Raw genomic sequence first — 15,901 nt, 5'->3', positions numbered from 1 at the left:
GCTTATCAGAATTCATTGTTTAACAGTTATTCTATCATTAAGAGATCACAGTTTGGGAAAATGCTCTGTAAATCAGCCTAGTTGTTTATTCTATTCTTAATCCCATTTTACAAGATCCAGCCCTGCCACTATTCTCTGCCAGATACCAACAGGACAACCAGTAACTTTAAGCCAAAAGCAACATATGTGTAATACAGCAAAGAAAAAAAAAAGCCAAATAATTATTTAAAAAAATCCTAATTCCCTCCTATTTCCCCTCCCACATACACAGACTTTTACAATATAGGGTATTGGTCACTTCTAAAGTTTTGATTAAACCACTAGTGAAATGCAACATACAAGAGGCTACACGATAAAACTTCCAGTTCCTAATTTCAATGGGCCAGGAAGGCTTCAGCAGCCTTTGGCTCTGCAGGATGCAGCTCGCCTCTGCCTGCTGGCCGGCTCTCACCCAGGCCCGCTGCCCGTGCTGGCCAGAGGGCTGATGCCGCTGCTCCCTGCGAGAGAGCAAAACAATAACGGGATGCTCAGACTGGCAACCCCAAAGCAACCCAGCGCTCGCTCTGCGATTTCATCCACCGGCCATCTGACGAGCCAAAGATGCAGGATAACGCACGTAAAGGAAAACTCTCAGAGAAGACTCAGGAGCAGTTTATTTACAGGCTACCACCGCTGGACTAAAACCATTATTTTTCTGCAGAGGGCAGCTCGGCTGGCCGCTGTCACCAGCTCCCCTCGTCACTCCTAGGGCCAGGCCGGCCCCTAAATCACTGTCATTGTCCCCTCAGCCCCGCCACCGGGGTCGAGTGAGGGCAAACAGGGACGGCCCGGCCTGGAAGCACACAGCGCTAGAGGCCGGCAGAGACACCCGCCCCGGATGGCTCAGGAGGCCCCGCCAGTGCAGGCGCCTCCGCCGTATCAACCAGCGTTAAAGTCCGCTCCAGGCCCGCTTCCGCCCGCTCCGCCGCCGCGGCCCGGAGCTGAACCGCCCCGGCGCTGGCTGAGGGACAGCCCCTGCCGTGATGGGGAGGGGAAAAGAAAGGAGGAGGGAACACCCCCCGCCCCGTCGCTCCCCCCGCCCGCCCCGGCGCCCCCAGAGGCGGGCGGTCGCCGCCTGCTCGCCCGCCGCCCCTCGCCCTGCTGAGGCGGCGCCGCGCTCCCCTCCCCGCGGCGCAGGCCTCTGCCGCCTGGCCGGGCCGGTACCTGCGCTGGAAGTCCGTCTCGAAGGGGGCCAGGTAGGGGTCCCGCTCCAGCAGCTGTGGCAGCTTCGGCGGCAGCATGGACTGCACAGCGACGGCGGCCGCCATCTTGCCGGCCGCAGGAGCTGCGCCGCGCCGCCGCTATATACAGCCGGGGAGGGGGGCCGGGGCGGGCGGGCGAAGCACCCCCTGCCTCTCACCGCCCAGCACCGCCCACCGGCCGGGGCACCCCGCCAGGGCCGCCCCTCCCCGCCCGCCGTGCTTCGCTTCCCCGCCCGCCCCCCCCCGGTGTGGTGGTGTCGGGGCTCCGGGTGCCCCAGCGGTCACGGTAGCTGAGGGAAGGAGGTGTTGGGGGGGGTCTTATTCCTGCCGTCGAGAGAGGGGTTTGGGTTGGTAGCCCCGGCGCTCTGCCCTCGGGGGGTGGGGGGATTCCCTTCAGAACCGAGCTGGGTGTCAGGGGCCAGGCCAGGGCTGCTGCGCTGGCTCAGCCGCTGGTGAGGCGAGGGAAGGGAATGCTGCTGCTCCAGCGGCGACGCGGCAGCATAGATAACAGAATGGTTGGGGTTGGAAAGCACCTTAAGATCATCCAGTTCCAACCCCTCTGCCATGGGCAGGAGCACGTCGCACTAAAACAAGGTTGCTCGAAGCCCCGTGCAACCTGGTCTTTAATACTGCCAGAGATGGGGCAGCCACAGCTTCTCTGAGCACCTTGTGCCACTGCCTCACCCCCCTCGTAGTAAAGAACTTCCTTATATCCAACCTGAACTTCCCGTTTCACGTTAAACCCATTACCCCATGTCCTGTTTACTACAGTCCCTAATGAATAGTCCCTCTCCAGCATCCCTGTAGGCCCCCTTCAGATACTGGAAGGCTGCTATGAGGTCTCCACGCAGCCTTCTCCAGGCTGAACAGCCCCAACTTTCTCAGCCTGTCTTCATACGGGAGGTGCTCCAGCCCCTGATCATCCTTATGGCCCTCAAATCCTGCTGCTAAGGGGCTGGGCAGGCAGCAAGGTGAAGAGCAAGCTGTTCTCATCAGAGTCAGCCTCCCCATGAGGGCAGCCCGGGCAGGAGCTGGCTGACTGCTTCTGCTGGCTGTCAGTGGTCCCCAGTTTTTCTTAGTGCCTTTGAAGCCTTTCTCAGTGTGTGTGGTACTGGGTGAACTCCGTGTTCCACACATACACACACACACACACAACCCCACCAGTCCCCCCCAAACGGATGTGTCATAGTGAGTGCTGGAATAAATATCTCTGCTGTTTCATAGGGTGCTGGCGTGCTCACAGACAAGCTCAGCAAAACAAGACTCCAGGGGCATCCATGAGTGCTCATAAACACCACGTCTGTACAGCTAAATGTCGCTTTACCAGACACATAAAGAATCCCTAAACAAAGTAAGATTAATTCAGCTGATCCTAATGCAGCTCTGAATGCTGAATAGCACAGGTAGATTGCTGTGGAAATTTTTTACCTAATACCAGCGTGTCTCGCTTTTGGATAGGCCACCAAATATCCAAGGCAACTAATCACTGGCCTGGCCATGCCTCTAGGCCAGCATTTAGCACTTTTATTTAAGGTCCAGCAATTTTCTTTTGTTTAGATATCTAGTGGGAACATTTATGTAGAGTTCTCTCTTGAATGCTTTTCAGCCTGGGTTTATAAACTCTTTTCAGCTCCTAGATACCTTACCTTGTTTCCACAACCACCTCCTAAATTATTATCTCCCCTATCTTGGCTTCCTCTGAATTTTAGTGCTGCATTCCCTTCTTGTCTGCCAGATAACTAACAGCACAGTGTGTAACAAACACTAGCAGTTCATATATTACTTTACCCAAAACTGGCTTCAGAGAAAGTTTCCATAATGATTTGTGTCATCAACAGTGTGCATTTAACTACGCTGTATTTTCTTCCTTGAAGCAGTTTCTGACCACACACGGAAAAATCCAAGTACTTTTGTCCTTTTTGCCTTGAGGAGTGAAACAAGTATTCCCTGTCCTAAGAGCAAGTGGGGCAGTACTCATAACTGTTATAGCAATTGCCCCAGCCAGAGGCCCAAGTAGGTTTTGTTTGGTTATGGAAAGAAGTAGCATCTATGCTGTAGCAGAACTACCTACCATATCCAGCTGTGATAGAGTAGGATTCCTTTTTTTCCCCCAGTGTCCACCATTTCTTCAGCCTCACTGGAGACTGAAAAACTGTTTCTAAAATTACGTGTGCTTCTCAAAACTTTTTTGCATGGCAGTGATTTCAGTGCATGGGCTAAACCAAAGTTTAATGACTCATCTTCTCATTCTTGCTTCCACATCATACTATGCACATTATCAGTGTGTCAGTCACTCAAGCCAAGTCAGGAAGCTCAAGCAAGTTCACAGGACCACTATTATCTATTATAAACACGAGAGAGAGATTTATAAGTCAGCATTAGCAATCTGTGTAAATGGTAGGAATATAGCTGTGACTTTTACCTCCCTGAAGACAGGAACCCCTTAACCTTCACTTGGAAGATTTTAAGTAGAAATGACAGTGTCTAGTCTCACATCCAAGCAAAGTTTAGCTTCAGGAAGTTAAATTCTGCAAATAGCCCCTGTTTCCATAACAGACAAAGCCCAAATGCTATATTTAACATTGTGAACTGGGAAATTGCCATACTATTTGTACCTACTCATGTTCCAGTCCACAGCTTAGACATGATGTTATCTGCCTGATTTGTCACTCAAAGATACTAAGGCGTATATTATTGTGATCATCTGTTACACAGTGATTTAGCTGAGACTCAAAGGCCAAGGTTGGCTCTCGGGACACTGCCATTTAGTCCTCTACCTGGAGGGAAAATAGCAGTTCAAACAGTGAATATTGTTTCAACAGCTGAATGTGTCTTTGTAGATTGTCAGAGATTGAAACAAAGCTGGCAGCTGCTTCTGCCAGTAGAAATAGGAAGTGGAGGACTTTGCAATAACTGCTGGTTTTGGGGGACACCAGTGAATCATGTAAGAGTGGTGTATAAGGCATGTGTCTGGCACCCAGTTACCACTGAGGCTGGAGTCTATCAATCCACTCTAAAATAGTCTTTTAAAGGATGCTCATGCTTAAATTACATACACTTTAAAATGTTGCATAGCAATGCTGAGCAGTAACTGTATAGTTATTGTAACATCAATTTAAACTTTTTTAAATATACAAAGTTCAAATAGAAATCAAAGTTGGATTAAAGAACATTCAAGATCTGAAAATCACTGAAAAAAGAAAAATGGTTAGTCTTACCATGCAGTACTTCTAGGTTGAATCACATATATTTGCACTGATTTTGAAAAGATGACAGAGATGCCCATGGACAGAGGCAGCTGTGCAAAAAGATTCATGTTTCGTTATTCCAGAAGAATTGAATTCTTGAGGGATTCCTTCTCTCCATCATGGAGATGTCAGGCATCTGAGCATGTTATGGTATACTTTGTTTTCCCAAACATTGGGAATGGGGATTAAACAAACTATTTACCCCTATCTTCGGATTCTCCAGAGTGAGACACATAGGAGAAAAGAAATGGTCAGTGTTTGGTTTTGGCTTTGGGTTTTGTACTTTTAAGGAATATAGGGTATTCAGTGAGACTGTCTTTTAAGGTCTTACCTCTGCCCTGTCCTGGTATCAGGAGCTTTAAATAACAACACGTCTTTAAAGATCAAAATTAATGTGCAATCTGAAATACTAAAACCCAGTTTCAGGGTTATCAAATTCCAGTAAGTGCAGTTGATGGGAAGGACATTTGCACTTACCATGCAGAGCAAAATGAAAACACATTCCAGCAGCCTGAAAGTCCTAAGTAATAGCTGCTTCTTGCTTTCCCAGCATTGCAATATTATGATGATTTGGTGTCCTTATTTTGTATAATAGAATATCAGAAAATGTAAATATCTTCCACAATTGTTTACACAGTAATCAAGACACTTCAACATGTGATACCAATTAAAACATATCAGGAGATTTAGAGCAATATTTGTGAAAATGACTATGAGTCCCACAAAAAAAATGGTTTAGTTTAGCAGAAAGTCTGTAGCTTCAAGTAAGAATTTATGAAACATTTCACAGATACAAAATATGGGAAAACTTTAGGAATAGAGTATTTTTGAACATTGTATATACTCTATTATATTATGCCTTCTGTATGTATTTCTCAAAAGTGATTACTGCCAGTAGTAACAACGTTCTACAACTGCCAGTACTGCTATTTCTTTGTGTATATGTTTATGTATTGGGGGAAGAATATAGAACATCTGGGACTCTCTCGTTAAGTGCCATACCCATAATACTTGATAACTGTCACCTCTGTCTTACCAATGTATATCTCTTAACACTTAGGAAGTAAGTAGCCTGAGCTCTCTAGGATAGTTGTCCCAGAGGAACGTTCCTGCTATTATTGCAGTGGTCTTCTATAACAATATATTGCTATTAAACAAGCAGCCTACTAACATTAGCCAAATATCATATGGTTTATATACAGTACACTCAGGATTAACAATGAAATACCACAGCTTCAGGAGCAGTTTGGCTTTCATGTTGTTCATTGCCACTTCTTTCCTAAAATCCCTGAGCAATAACCTTACCTAGGAGGGCTCTTGAAGGCTGGTTGCATAGTCTCACATTCCTCACTGAAACACACCACCCTCATTAATAATGCAGTTTGACTTGTTATAATACAGAAAACTTTCTAGGACCTACATAATTTGTCTTAACATTCCCCTCTTTCCAGTGTGTCTCTGGGTCCTAAGGTTGACAGTTTAAGTCTTCCTTAGGCAGGTGAGGTCAAATGTTCCAGGATAAGGCATTGCCCTCGATGTTCATGGGGGATGTCACCCTCCTCAATTTTGAGGTTCCCAGCTGAAGTTTGACAACTCCACAACAGCCTCTCCCAGATGCATTTCACATTAAGGATTCTGTTGGCATGTAGGAAATGCTTGGGGCTGTCAAATCTTTTCCCCCAGCAGCACTTGCAGACACAAGCTCAGATGGGTTTAGCAATAGTCACTCAGGCACTAGGCAAGCAATGGCAGTGGCAAAAAATCACATGTACCAGGCTAAAATTCCCCACTTTGCTAGATGGTCTGCTAAACACAGGCTAATTGTTACACAATTCCAGCAAAGATGTTACAAACTCTCCTGTGACTCAAGGCTTCTTAACAGGACTTAATGAACGCTCTTGAAATTTACAATTTTATCCTGTGTGTTCTTTTGTGACACTTAAGGGTCTGAGGGTATAATGAAGTATAACCATTGTACAATCACTGAAGCTAGTATAACAACTAAAATTACAACAGTAGGCTGTTAAGCTAAGTTCAGGTTTCATCAGAGACCATAGTCTTACCTTTAAGGCAATGGTGTAATTTGTATCTTTGCATTGCATATGTGCCTGTCCCTGGGCACCTTACACTCTGTAAGACAGTCCACAGGGATTTCTGAATGTGTATGAACATAACTGAATCCTACATACAGAGCGGCACAATGACTGGAGCAATTTTATAATCACATCTTGGTCAAATTCTGATCTAAGAAAATGCCAAAACATTGAAAACTAATCACAGAATAGTCCTGCAATGAGCAGGGATATCTTCAACTAGATCAAGTTGCTCAGAACCACATCCAGCCTGGCCTTGAATGTTTCCAGGGATGGTGCATCCACCACTTCTCTGGGCAACCTGTGCCAGTATTTTACCATCTTCATTGTAAACTATTTCTTCCTCAAGTCCAGCCTGAATCTCTCCTCTTTTAGTTTAAAACCATCACTCCTTGTCCTGTCGCAGCAGGCCCTGCTAAAAAGTCTCTATCCATCTTTCTTATAGGCCCCTTTTAAGTACTGAAAGGATGATAATATTCTTACATATATAATGCATGTCTTGAGCTGTTGTTTTTCTGGAATCTGCCTAAAGAGACCATGAAGAACACCTATCATGTTCAATAATCCATCTTCATAAATGCATATCTCTCGTCTCACGAATGAGATAGCTATAGATCTCCAAAGTTACCTGATTAGCTCTAGTTGAATAATCTTGCACGGTTATGTATTGTAAGTAATATTTTGATACCTTATCAGTTTAGGGACCCTTATTTCCACCATTTTTACATGTCTTAAAATACCCCCAAAACAATAAATGTTCAGTCTTCACAGTCCCAATGAACTACACATAAATGTATGCAGTCCATTACTATATGTGATTGTATGGTATGCAGTACTGTTTTCCATAGGAAATAGTTTTATACCTCTGTGATTCACCTTTTCTTCTTAGAGCACTTAGAGGACTTTCTGTTATAACTTTAATAAACCTCCATCTGGTTTTGCTTTGATTCTATCCCTCCTCTCTAACAAAGAGTTAAACATTTTAATTCAAGTAGCAATCTTTACAATTACACATAATTTTTCACCTTCAGGTATTAATTATAAGCATGTATTTTACAGGTAGCTTTTCATTTTCCAAGTCAACGTGACCCCAATTCCATTAGAGTAGTTTAAGGGCTGATGACTCCCAGGGTTCCTCAAACACCCTTCCATTTTGCTATCTCTTTGAGCCTTTTGTTTATCTCTCAAAATTCTCCCTGGATGTTGGATTCAGTCACCTAATCCTACTCAGGAAGTGGTTGATATCACTGGCTAGTCTGACTTTAGTTTAACCAGACAGTCAGTGCAGATATTTCTGCCATATGTGCAATCAGCAACTGCAGCAGGGCATCATGCATCAGCAGTCACACTTCTCACAGCAGTTCTGGTTCCTCCTGCTTGAATATTCAGCTTCTTTGTTTGTTAGTGCTTTATTCTCTTCCTCTGCCAGCCTAATCAGAATAGCCTTCTGCACTGCACAGATGACAGCCTGTGCCAGGTATTCAGTCTTTTTGCATTGTATTATATTCTCGAGCAACATCCAGGCTCTTCATTTTCCACTTGTGCCATAGTTCCACCAGGACAGCAGGCCACCCTCAATGATCAGGTCGTGCTTTGGCATCTGTAAAGAGGCTTAAGCAGCCAATTGCCTTTTTCCTTATGCCAGTATTCAGTTACTGGAAATACTGTCGCAGTACTGCATTTCTTCCCCAGCTTTCTCATGTTGTTTCCATGTGTGTGTTTGTGCTAGGTCTGACTATTTCCTTACTACATTATCTCCTACCGCTGCACAGGTTCATGGACTACTTTTCTGCTTCTTTTTACTTCGTCATTCCCTTCCCCCTTTTGTTAAAAGAGGATACTTGAGAGTAAATGCTGATGAAAATTACACTTTACGAGTCATATTCTCTCATATTCTTTATTTGTTTTTCTTTTCAGTGTTCCCTAAATCACTTCTTCCCTCATATGGGTTGCTAGCTCATTCCATGTTGTGCCAGTGTCTATAGGCCCTAAAACTAAATGTGTTTTTGTGTTCAAGACATCCCCTACAGCTCTTTATATGCATCCTGCTCATACTTCAAGGCTTGCCCACCTCTGCCGTGCACAAAACTTGGAACAGAGCCTTACAACATCTTCTGCTTCTAATGTACCTCTGCTTTCTTTTCGCTTGCGATCATCCAGCTGATACAACCTTGGAAATCCCGATCTTCCTTTTAAAGCTCATGCAGTGTTACACATCCACTCATAGTAAGCAGTTGCTACTGCTGGAACTGACTGATTTGCAAGATTCTATACCTCAAAGATGAAGTCCCTGCTGAATATGCTGTTCCCTCAGGTCAGCTGTTTATGCTAAAAACAAGAGCAGGATGGATGTTTCTAGGAGCAGAGTGCACATGTGTAAAAAGGGGTTGGATTTGGTTTGCCCACATTGTCCACTGATTTGTTTCTGTTACACTCACAATCTGGTGTACCATACATACAGATAGTGCCAAGATTTTACTGTTAGCCCAGTAAATATTCTAACAGTCCACCAAATCATCCAATTAATATAGAAAAGCCTCACCTTTGTGATGGTATGGTCACCTCTCTAGTGTGCCTTCCGGTCCTGAGGTTGACAGGTTTAAGTCTTCCTTGTGCATGGCAAGTCATCAGCCCCTGAGGTCTTCACAAGAAGAACAATGATGTTCATGTTGGAGCTTCTAATTCATCATTCCTGGGTAGGTTTAGTTTTATTTTTAAACCTCTTCCTTACACCATCTTCTTCCCTGTCATTGATTCCCAGCTAGTTTGAATATTAAACAATATCTTTACTCCAGGCCTCTCAGCAGATACCTGCCATCCTCTGCAGTTTTATTCCACTATTAGACAAATGTTAATTCTGCTAAAATCAGTAGTTTCAACAATATAAAACTGTAATTCCTTAGTGGAGAATCCAGGAGACAGGTTAGAAAGCAGTGGTGGATTTTTCACATTCACAGTAGTTCTGCTGAAACACATTATCAGCAGAGCTGTATAAAACTGGAGGTTGGTGCATCGTTAAGTTCAGATTTGTCATTTAGCTACTCGAGTAAAGCACCTATAAATGGAAGACAACGCAAACATTTATAATGTTGCAGTACAAAGGCACATTTTACAGTCTGCCTGCAATTTAGTAGTTTGTCAATACAGAATATAAAAAACTTGACCAATTCCAATTTGTTGTGGTTTTGCAGAATTTGCCAAATTTATTATAACATTCTGACACAGGTTATGAAAAGCCTTATATCCATTACTGATGGGGCCATGAGCAAATCAGCTGACTGTCCACTATTCTTTTACATTAACCAGCTCTTCCTAGATCAATATGCCATAGAAATATTTAAGTATTCTAAATCTCTGTCCTGGTGAATAATTACAAATATTTTTACGTGTTGTTTTACTCCAGCTCTTTCTCTTCAAAGATCTGAAATATAATTGTAGTAGGATAAGTGGCAATACATAGACTAGAAGGTATACTGAACCCATGTGCAATTTACATTGTGTCATCACTAACTCTCACAGCACAGTTTTCTAGGCAAAATTACTGTTAAAGATAGATATTTTTGCTTTAATATCAACCTTCTATAAATTTAACATTTTTTCTATCAGTGATACACCTCTTTCAAAAGTCTTTCACGTCTTACCTCCATTAAAACGTAGTCTTGCAAACCACACTAAGCCCTCTCCTGACATTTTGCTGTTGGTCATTATCTGGCTTTTTTAGCACTTGAGGTTAAGGCATTACTTTATGCAAATGAAGAGATTTCTCCATTCATAAGGTCATTGTCCAAACTGTTAGAATTATTTGTTCATTTCTTTCTCCTGTTTCAGCTACACACAGTTAAAATAATGGTTTGCTCTTACAGTTTGTGAATTACCTTGTGCTTTTAGACCTATGCACTCCCTTCAGTTGTCTCATCTGTAACTCCTGTGCTGTGATCTGTTTCAACATATGCACAAGAAAAACTCACAAAGGTTTCCATCCTGGGAGCTGAGTCATTCTCTAAATCAGGACCGTCATCCTCTGAACACAAAATCTTTCTCTGCAGAACTTAAGGGCAAGTATTACCTATGTGATTTTAAATAGGATGTTTGAGCTTCCCTTGCTTTAAATAATTTGTGTGTCTAACTGAAAAGTACATAGTTTAGCAGTACCCACCAAAATTCTCTTCCTATTCAGATTATATGTTTTACATAATAACAAACACTTGAATTATCCTTCTCAATTCTGTGTTGCTTCCTTTTTCTTAATCAGTTATTTCAAAATATACTGTTAACCTCGCTGCTTAGTTTTTTGTACACACATCTAATTTCTGTGAACTGTGATTACTTCTCTTGTCATTCAGGAAACCTTGAGTGCAAGGAACATAATCTCCTGTACCATCAAATTGTTATCCCAGCCATACCATTGAAAGACATTCACAGTGCATATCCATCTGTCTTAAGGCATCAAATATACTTAATGTTTAAAAGGGCTGACTAATGAGAACATATATTAGACATCCTTAAAGTGAGGAAAAAGCAAGATTAACTGTTTATTTGTTATCCTCTTCTTAGGAAAAGGATACCACACACATTCATTGTATTTTTAACTGAGCAGACTTACTTTTAATCTTGTCTCTGTGCTTACCAAGAATGTATACTCTGGTAGGTTGAACCCACTCTAGCACTACTACAAGTTATTAACACTATGATCTTTCCTTTTTATATCAAAATTGCTGTGTTCCTTGTAGTTCTGAATAATATTTACATGAAGACTTCTGAAGAACTCTGTGTTGGAGCTGTATTACATTGCTTGAAATAAAACTTTTCATCTGATTTCTCCTTTCGTGTTTTAGGAATTTCCATGCAAGCTCTGTTTCTACAAATACTGCCTTTATTGAATTTGTAATCTCCCAGATTAATATTCTTTTTTTAGGGCTTTTATCCTTGCCTTATTTGCTTGCATATTTATTTTCTCTTTTTCACTTGTCCAGTTCTTCTTTGATTATATGTGATTTTTTTTCTCTTCCTTTTACAATAAGTCACATTGCATTGATATTCTTAAGGAATTTAAGGTTACATGGAAGAAAATTGAACCCCATACCAATGGATGAGATAGCCTTTCTGTTTTCTCTGTGATCTCAGTGCATGTTGGTCGAGGGATGGAACTGTGGAATACGTAATATAAGTGTCATCAAAATATTTCCCTGGTTTTGTGAGGAGTTGCACAAGAAGTTATTCCTTTTCTGTAAAATAAAGCATGGGTATTCATATGTGTATATGTGTATAAACCCAACAACATCGCCAATAACAATAATAACTGTTTTCTTGTTTTTCTAATTTCCTTTCTATAGAATGAAGTATAGATATTTGTATTTTTAAAAAAGCCAACATTAAGAAATATTGTCACCTGGAGTCTACTGTTTTTCTTAAATCGAGAACTATTGTTCAAGTTGAATGTAGAACATCAGTCATGTGTCTTGCCCTAGTTTTTCATCTTCAGAATAAACTGAAGTTTAGCATTTCACCTGTTAGCACTCGTCCTGCTTGTTCACATGATTTCATTTATATGTTGGGGACTAATTTCTCATAAATTTCAAGACCTCTTTTGACGTTGACACAATAATGGGGAACTGAGGTGGGTTCTGTTGTATTTCTGTAGCTAATTACATTAATTTTACTACCTATTCAACACTCAGGAACATGAAAACAAGTCTTTTAAAGAGATTTGAATCAGGTACATTGTGTCCTTCAGGTTAATGTACTTCACATATTGCTTTGAAAGTTTGCATATTGACTGAAAGAGGTTTGATGAGTTTTATTCTCTTAATTCTTTTTAAAAAGCCCTTTGCATCATATATTAGTAAAAAGTATAAAATTTTCTCTGATACCATTACATTAGAGAAGATTCAACAAAGCTTTTGATTTTTTTGTCTTACATTGCAAACCTGAATAGATAAGGAAACAAAGAATCTTCCAAGAGCATGGTCTCTGTGTAAATACAAGATTGTCATTCACAGCTAGAGCTAATATGCAGAGGTTATAGCTGGGTGAGCTATTTAAAAATCAAAACCAGCACAGTCAGAATGTAGTCATGTTTAGAGGAGCAGTACATAAAAGTTGTCCCTCAAGAACATACCCTTCTAAAGGGTAGCCAAATATAATTATTTCATGTGGTTCATGTGGTATAATTGAGATGACTGGGAATTCCCCCTCTTGTAACACTTTCGGTCTGTTAAGTTTGACAGGATGAGGTTAAATCTCCTGCTCCTATCACGGGTTAGGAAATACTTCTAGTGCTAAGAATAGCTCGTTAAAGGTGGATGGAAAATCTTTTCCAGTGTACATATTAGTTACCATAATGCTCAGTGAATCTGTCTTTGCTGGCAGAATGACATACCTCATTGCTGTATCAATGAAAACTGAGTTTCTTGTTGATTAAAATTTGCTTGCCTGGAATAACTAGGTCTAATGACTTAAAAACACTGAAAGTGAAACAGGATTTTGTAAAAATATATGGCCATGTTCTAGGCAAAACAGCATCTCTTTAGAGAGAATTTGAACACAGACATTTTGAGTCAGTAAGTTCAGATGATGTGATCCACTGTTGTTCTGGACTTCATATAATCCTCTGCTGAATTACTGGCTTTGCAGCAATGTCACTGCAATGGCAGAAAACACTTTAGTAAGAAAATTTACCAATGTGCTTGAAGCTTAGAACTTGAGGTGAGCAGTGCCAAGGACATCTGTGGCTTAGAGACAGAGGCAAGAATCTCCTTTCCTCCTACAATACACATGCAAAACTCTTAGTAACGAAGAAGAGAATATGTACATCACAAGATCTGTATGTACATCACCACATCTATGTATCTTTGTTTCCACAGAGGTACTCTTACCCTTTGCCATGTTCTCTGCCCCAACACAAAGAGACTCACTGTGTAACCACAGTTTAAGATGTATACTACACCTTCTTCTTTTAAATCTAAAATCACTTTTAACCCACCTTCCAGAGTTCAATGAACTGTGAGTGAAATATATCCCTAAGAACTTAGTAATAAATGCATCCTTACGTAACTTTCCTTTCAGCTGCCAAAACAAGATACTCATATTCTCTCAAGTGTATGTAGATAGATGTCTATGAACTGCCAAATGTGTGACTTGGGGATAACTGCCGGCATTGCAAGGCAAACAAGAAGCTGCTGATCACTGGATAGTGACAGTACTTGTCTGAAATCCACTTAAGGATCCACTGTTCCTGATAAGAAATGCAATCCATCTGTAGAATTTTTCCAATAGAATGGGAATCTCCAGGTCATCATCACACAAAGTGATGAGGTGTAGAAGAACTTGGCCAATTTTTCAAGAAAAACCTAACCAAAAATGTGATGTAATTATTTAAATCACTAACTGTGACCCACTCCAGTATTGAAGGGAAATAAAAATCATTCATTCATTTAGAAGCTTTTTCTCCAGTTGTTTAAAATATTTCTTATGAAATATGTCTGTGCATCATTTTTGGTCTGTAGGTAATCCAAGGATAGTCTGGGACTAGGATTTGTATCTGTAAATTTTGAGTTCCTCTGGCTTGTTTTGAGAATTACATAGAATGGTTATGGTTGGAAGGGACCTTAAGGCTCATCCAGTTCCAACCCCTTGCCACAGGCAGGGACACCTTGCACTAAACCAGGTTGCTCAAATCCCCATCTAACCTGGCCTTGAACACTTCCATGATATCCCTGTTAGCTGTGGACACTTGGCACATAGCTAGTGCTCGATGTTTTGCCCTGGCTAGTTCAGATGCTGTTTCTCTCATTTAGAATTTGATATTTCTGTAAGGCTGTGATAATCAAAACCCAAAAGGAACATTAAATTACAGAGCATTCCCAGAAATATTTTTAACCATTCACTGACTGGCAGACAGCCAGTACCTTTATATCCAGTAATACTGTTTCCCACGGGACAACAGTTGCTGGACCTTGCCTCTATCTAATCTCTTCAGCAAACAGTTTGAGTGACAGGGTTCTGCCCATGTATTACCATAGCAGAACTCCCCTGAGAGGCTCTCCTTTAAACCTGATAAGCCTACATCATCCTGTATTTTTTATTTCTGTATTTAAGTCTCCTTCTCAGAAGCACATCCATTAAATATCTGGATTTCAGTACGTTTGATTCAATTTGTATGTGCTACAGCTACCACTTCCGTCCAAGCCCCAAAGAGACACTTATTTGTTTCTAACCTTATTAACACCCTAAGCCAAACAGCGATTTGCCTCTGCATGACACTTCTCTCTGGGTAGCAGACCAGTGTGCAGTGACTCACAATATCTCATAGAACTGTTTTACAGAATATGGCAAAATGTTTCTGCATCTGTACTTCACTGTAAAGCTTACCCACTCCCGTACATGAAGTAAGCTGACTTGCTGCCTGTATGCCAAGCAGTATTGCCAGCATCACAGGTTCCCAGCCAAGCACCCATCGTTCTGTTTTTCACTGCTGCTCTGGAGATGCTCTAGCCACCTGTCTGCTTCCCAGGCCGGGTTTGCCGTCAGTTTTGATTATGGATCTTGAAAATGGGAAATCAAGGCTATAGTCCAGAGATAGGCAAAGTCAGTCACTCCAGAGTTAACTATTCCACCATTTTTTATTTCCATAACTCTTGACACGTTCTTGGAATTATCACCAATCACAGTCTGTTTCGCTGCTTCTTGATTCTTTGATTAATTTCAAGCAAATTCATCCTGAAAATATCAAGCAGTTAAACTGAGCTACATGTCATATTCCTGAAGTAGATATCCTCTCCAAGTTCTAATAAAGTCAGAGGTATTTACCCTACTGGTTAGCTTTCACTCAGTGTAAGGAAGGATCAAATTATGCCCCTTTACAACAGTTGTTAAGAGAAACCTGAGGCTGTTTAACTACTACATTAACTAAACATGATTGGTTTGGATCCTTGGAAGCATTACAGATGGCAAAGAAGAGTTTTTTTTTTTGAAGACCTGATCTCTCAGCCCTTTAGGGGATTCACCTTATGTTCCTGCCTTCTGAGAGAGACACCTGAGGGAGAAGCAGTGGCAGGCTGAGGCCCTAGAAGAGCTCTCAAGGCACAGCTCATAGATAAGCCAGTTTACTGCAGTTCATTTCCTAATCCACTTCATGCTGCTGTAAAGAATTATATACATCCTTGTCACCCTCAGGACTTCTTATTTTTTTAAACCTGCCCTACCTAAAAGACCTTATTTAATCCTGAAGAGCAAGGATGTTAATTGGGCTGAAAATGGTAATGATGCATCTAATTCTGTTTTACCTGGCAGTGCTCTTCCTGCTCTAGGGGCACCTGAG

General features: G+C 41.6%; 1 protein-coding gene across 1 annotated transcript in view; it reads right to left on the bottom strand.

Annotated features, from left to right (window-relative positions):
* Positions 1-2,740, bottom strand: part of GBE1 (1,4-alpha-glucan branching enzyme 1) — a 153,262-nt gene extending 150,522 nt beyond the window's left edge. Inside the window, 3 exon segments of the mRNA XM_034074662.1 lie at positions 1,204-1,400; positions 1,402-1,531; positions 2,670-2,740. Of these exon segments, the coding sequence (XP_033930553.1) occupies positions 1,204-1,400; positions 1,402-1,531; positions 2,670-2,740 (398 nt within the window).
* Between the last annotated feature and the right edge of the window lie 13,161 nt (positions 2,741-15,901).

The sequence above is a fragment of the Melopsittacus undulatus genome, chromosome 2 (assembly GCF_012275295.1).
Source record: "Melopsittacus undulatus isolate bMelUnd1 chromosome 2, bMelUnd1.mat.Z, whole genome shotgun sequence".
Classification (NCBI taxonomy): Eukaryota; Metazoa; Chordata; class Aves; order Psittaciformes; family Psittaculidae; genus Melopsittacus; species Melopsittacus undulatus.
Note: the sequence above shows the minus strand (reverse complement) of the source record. Positions and strands in the feature narration are given on the sequence as shown.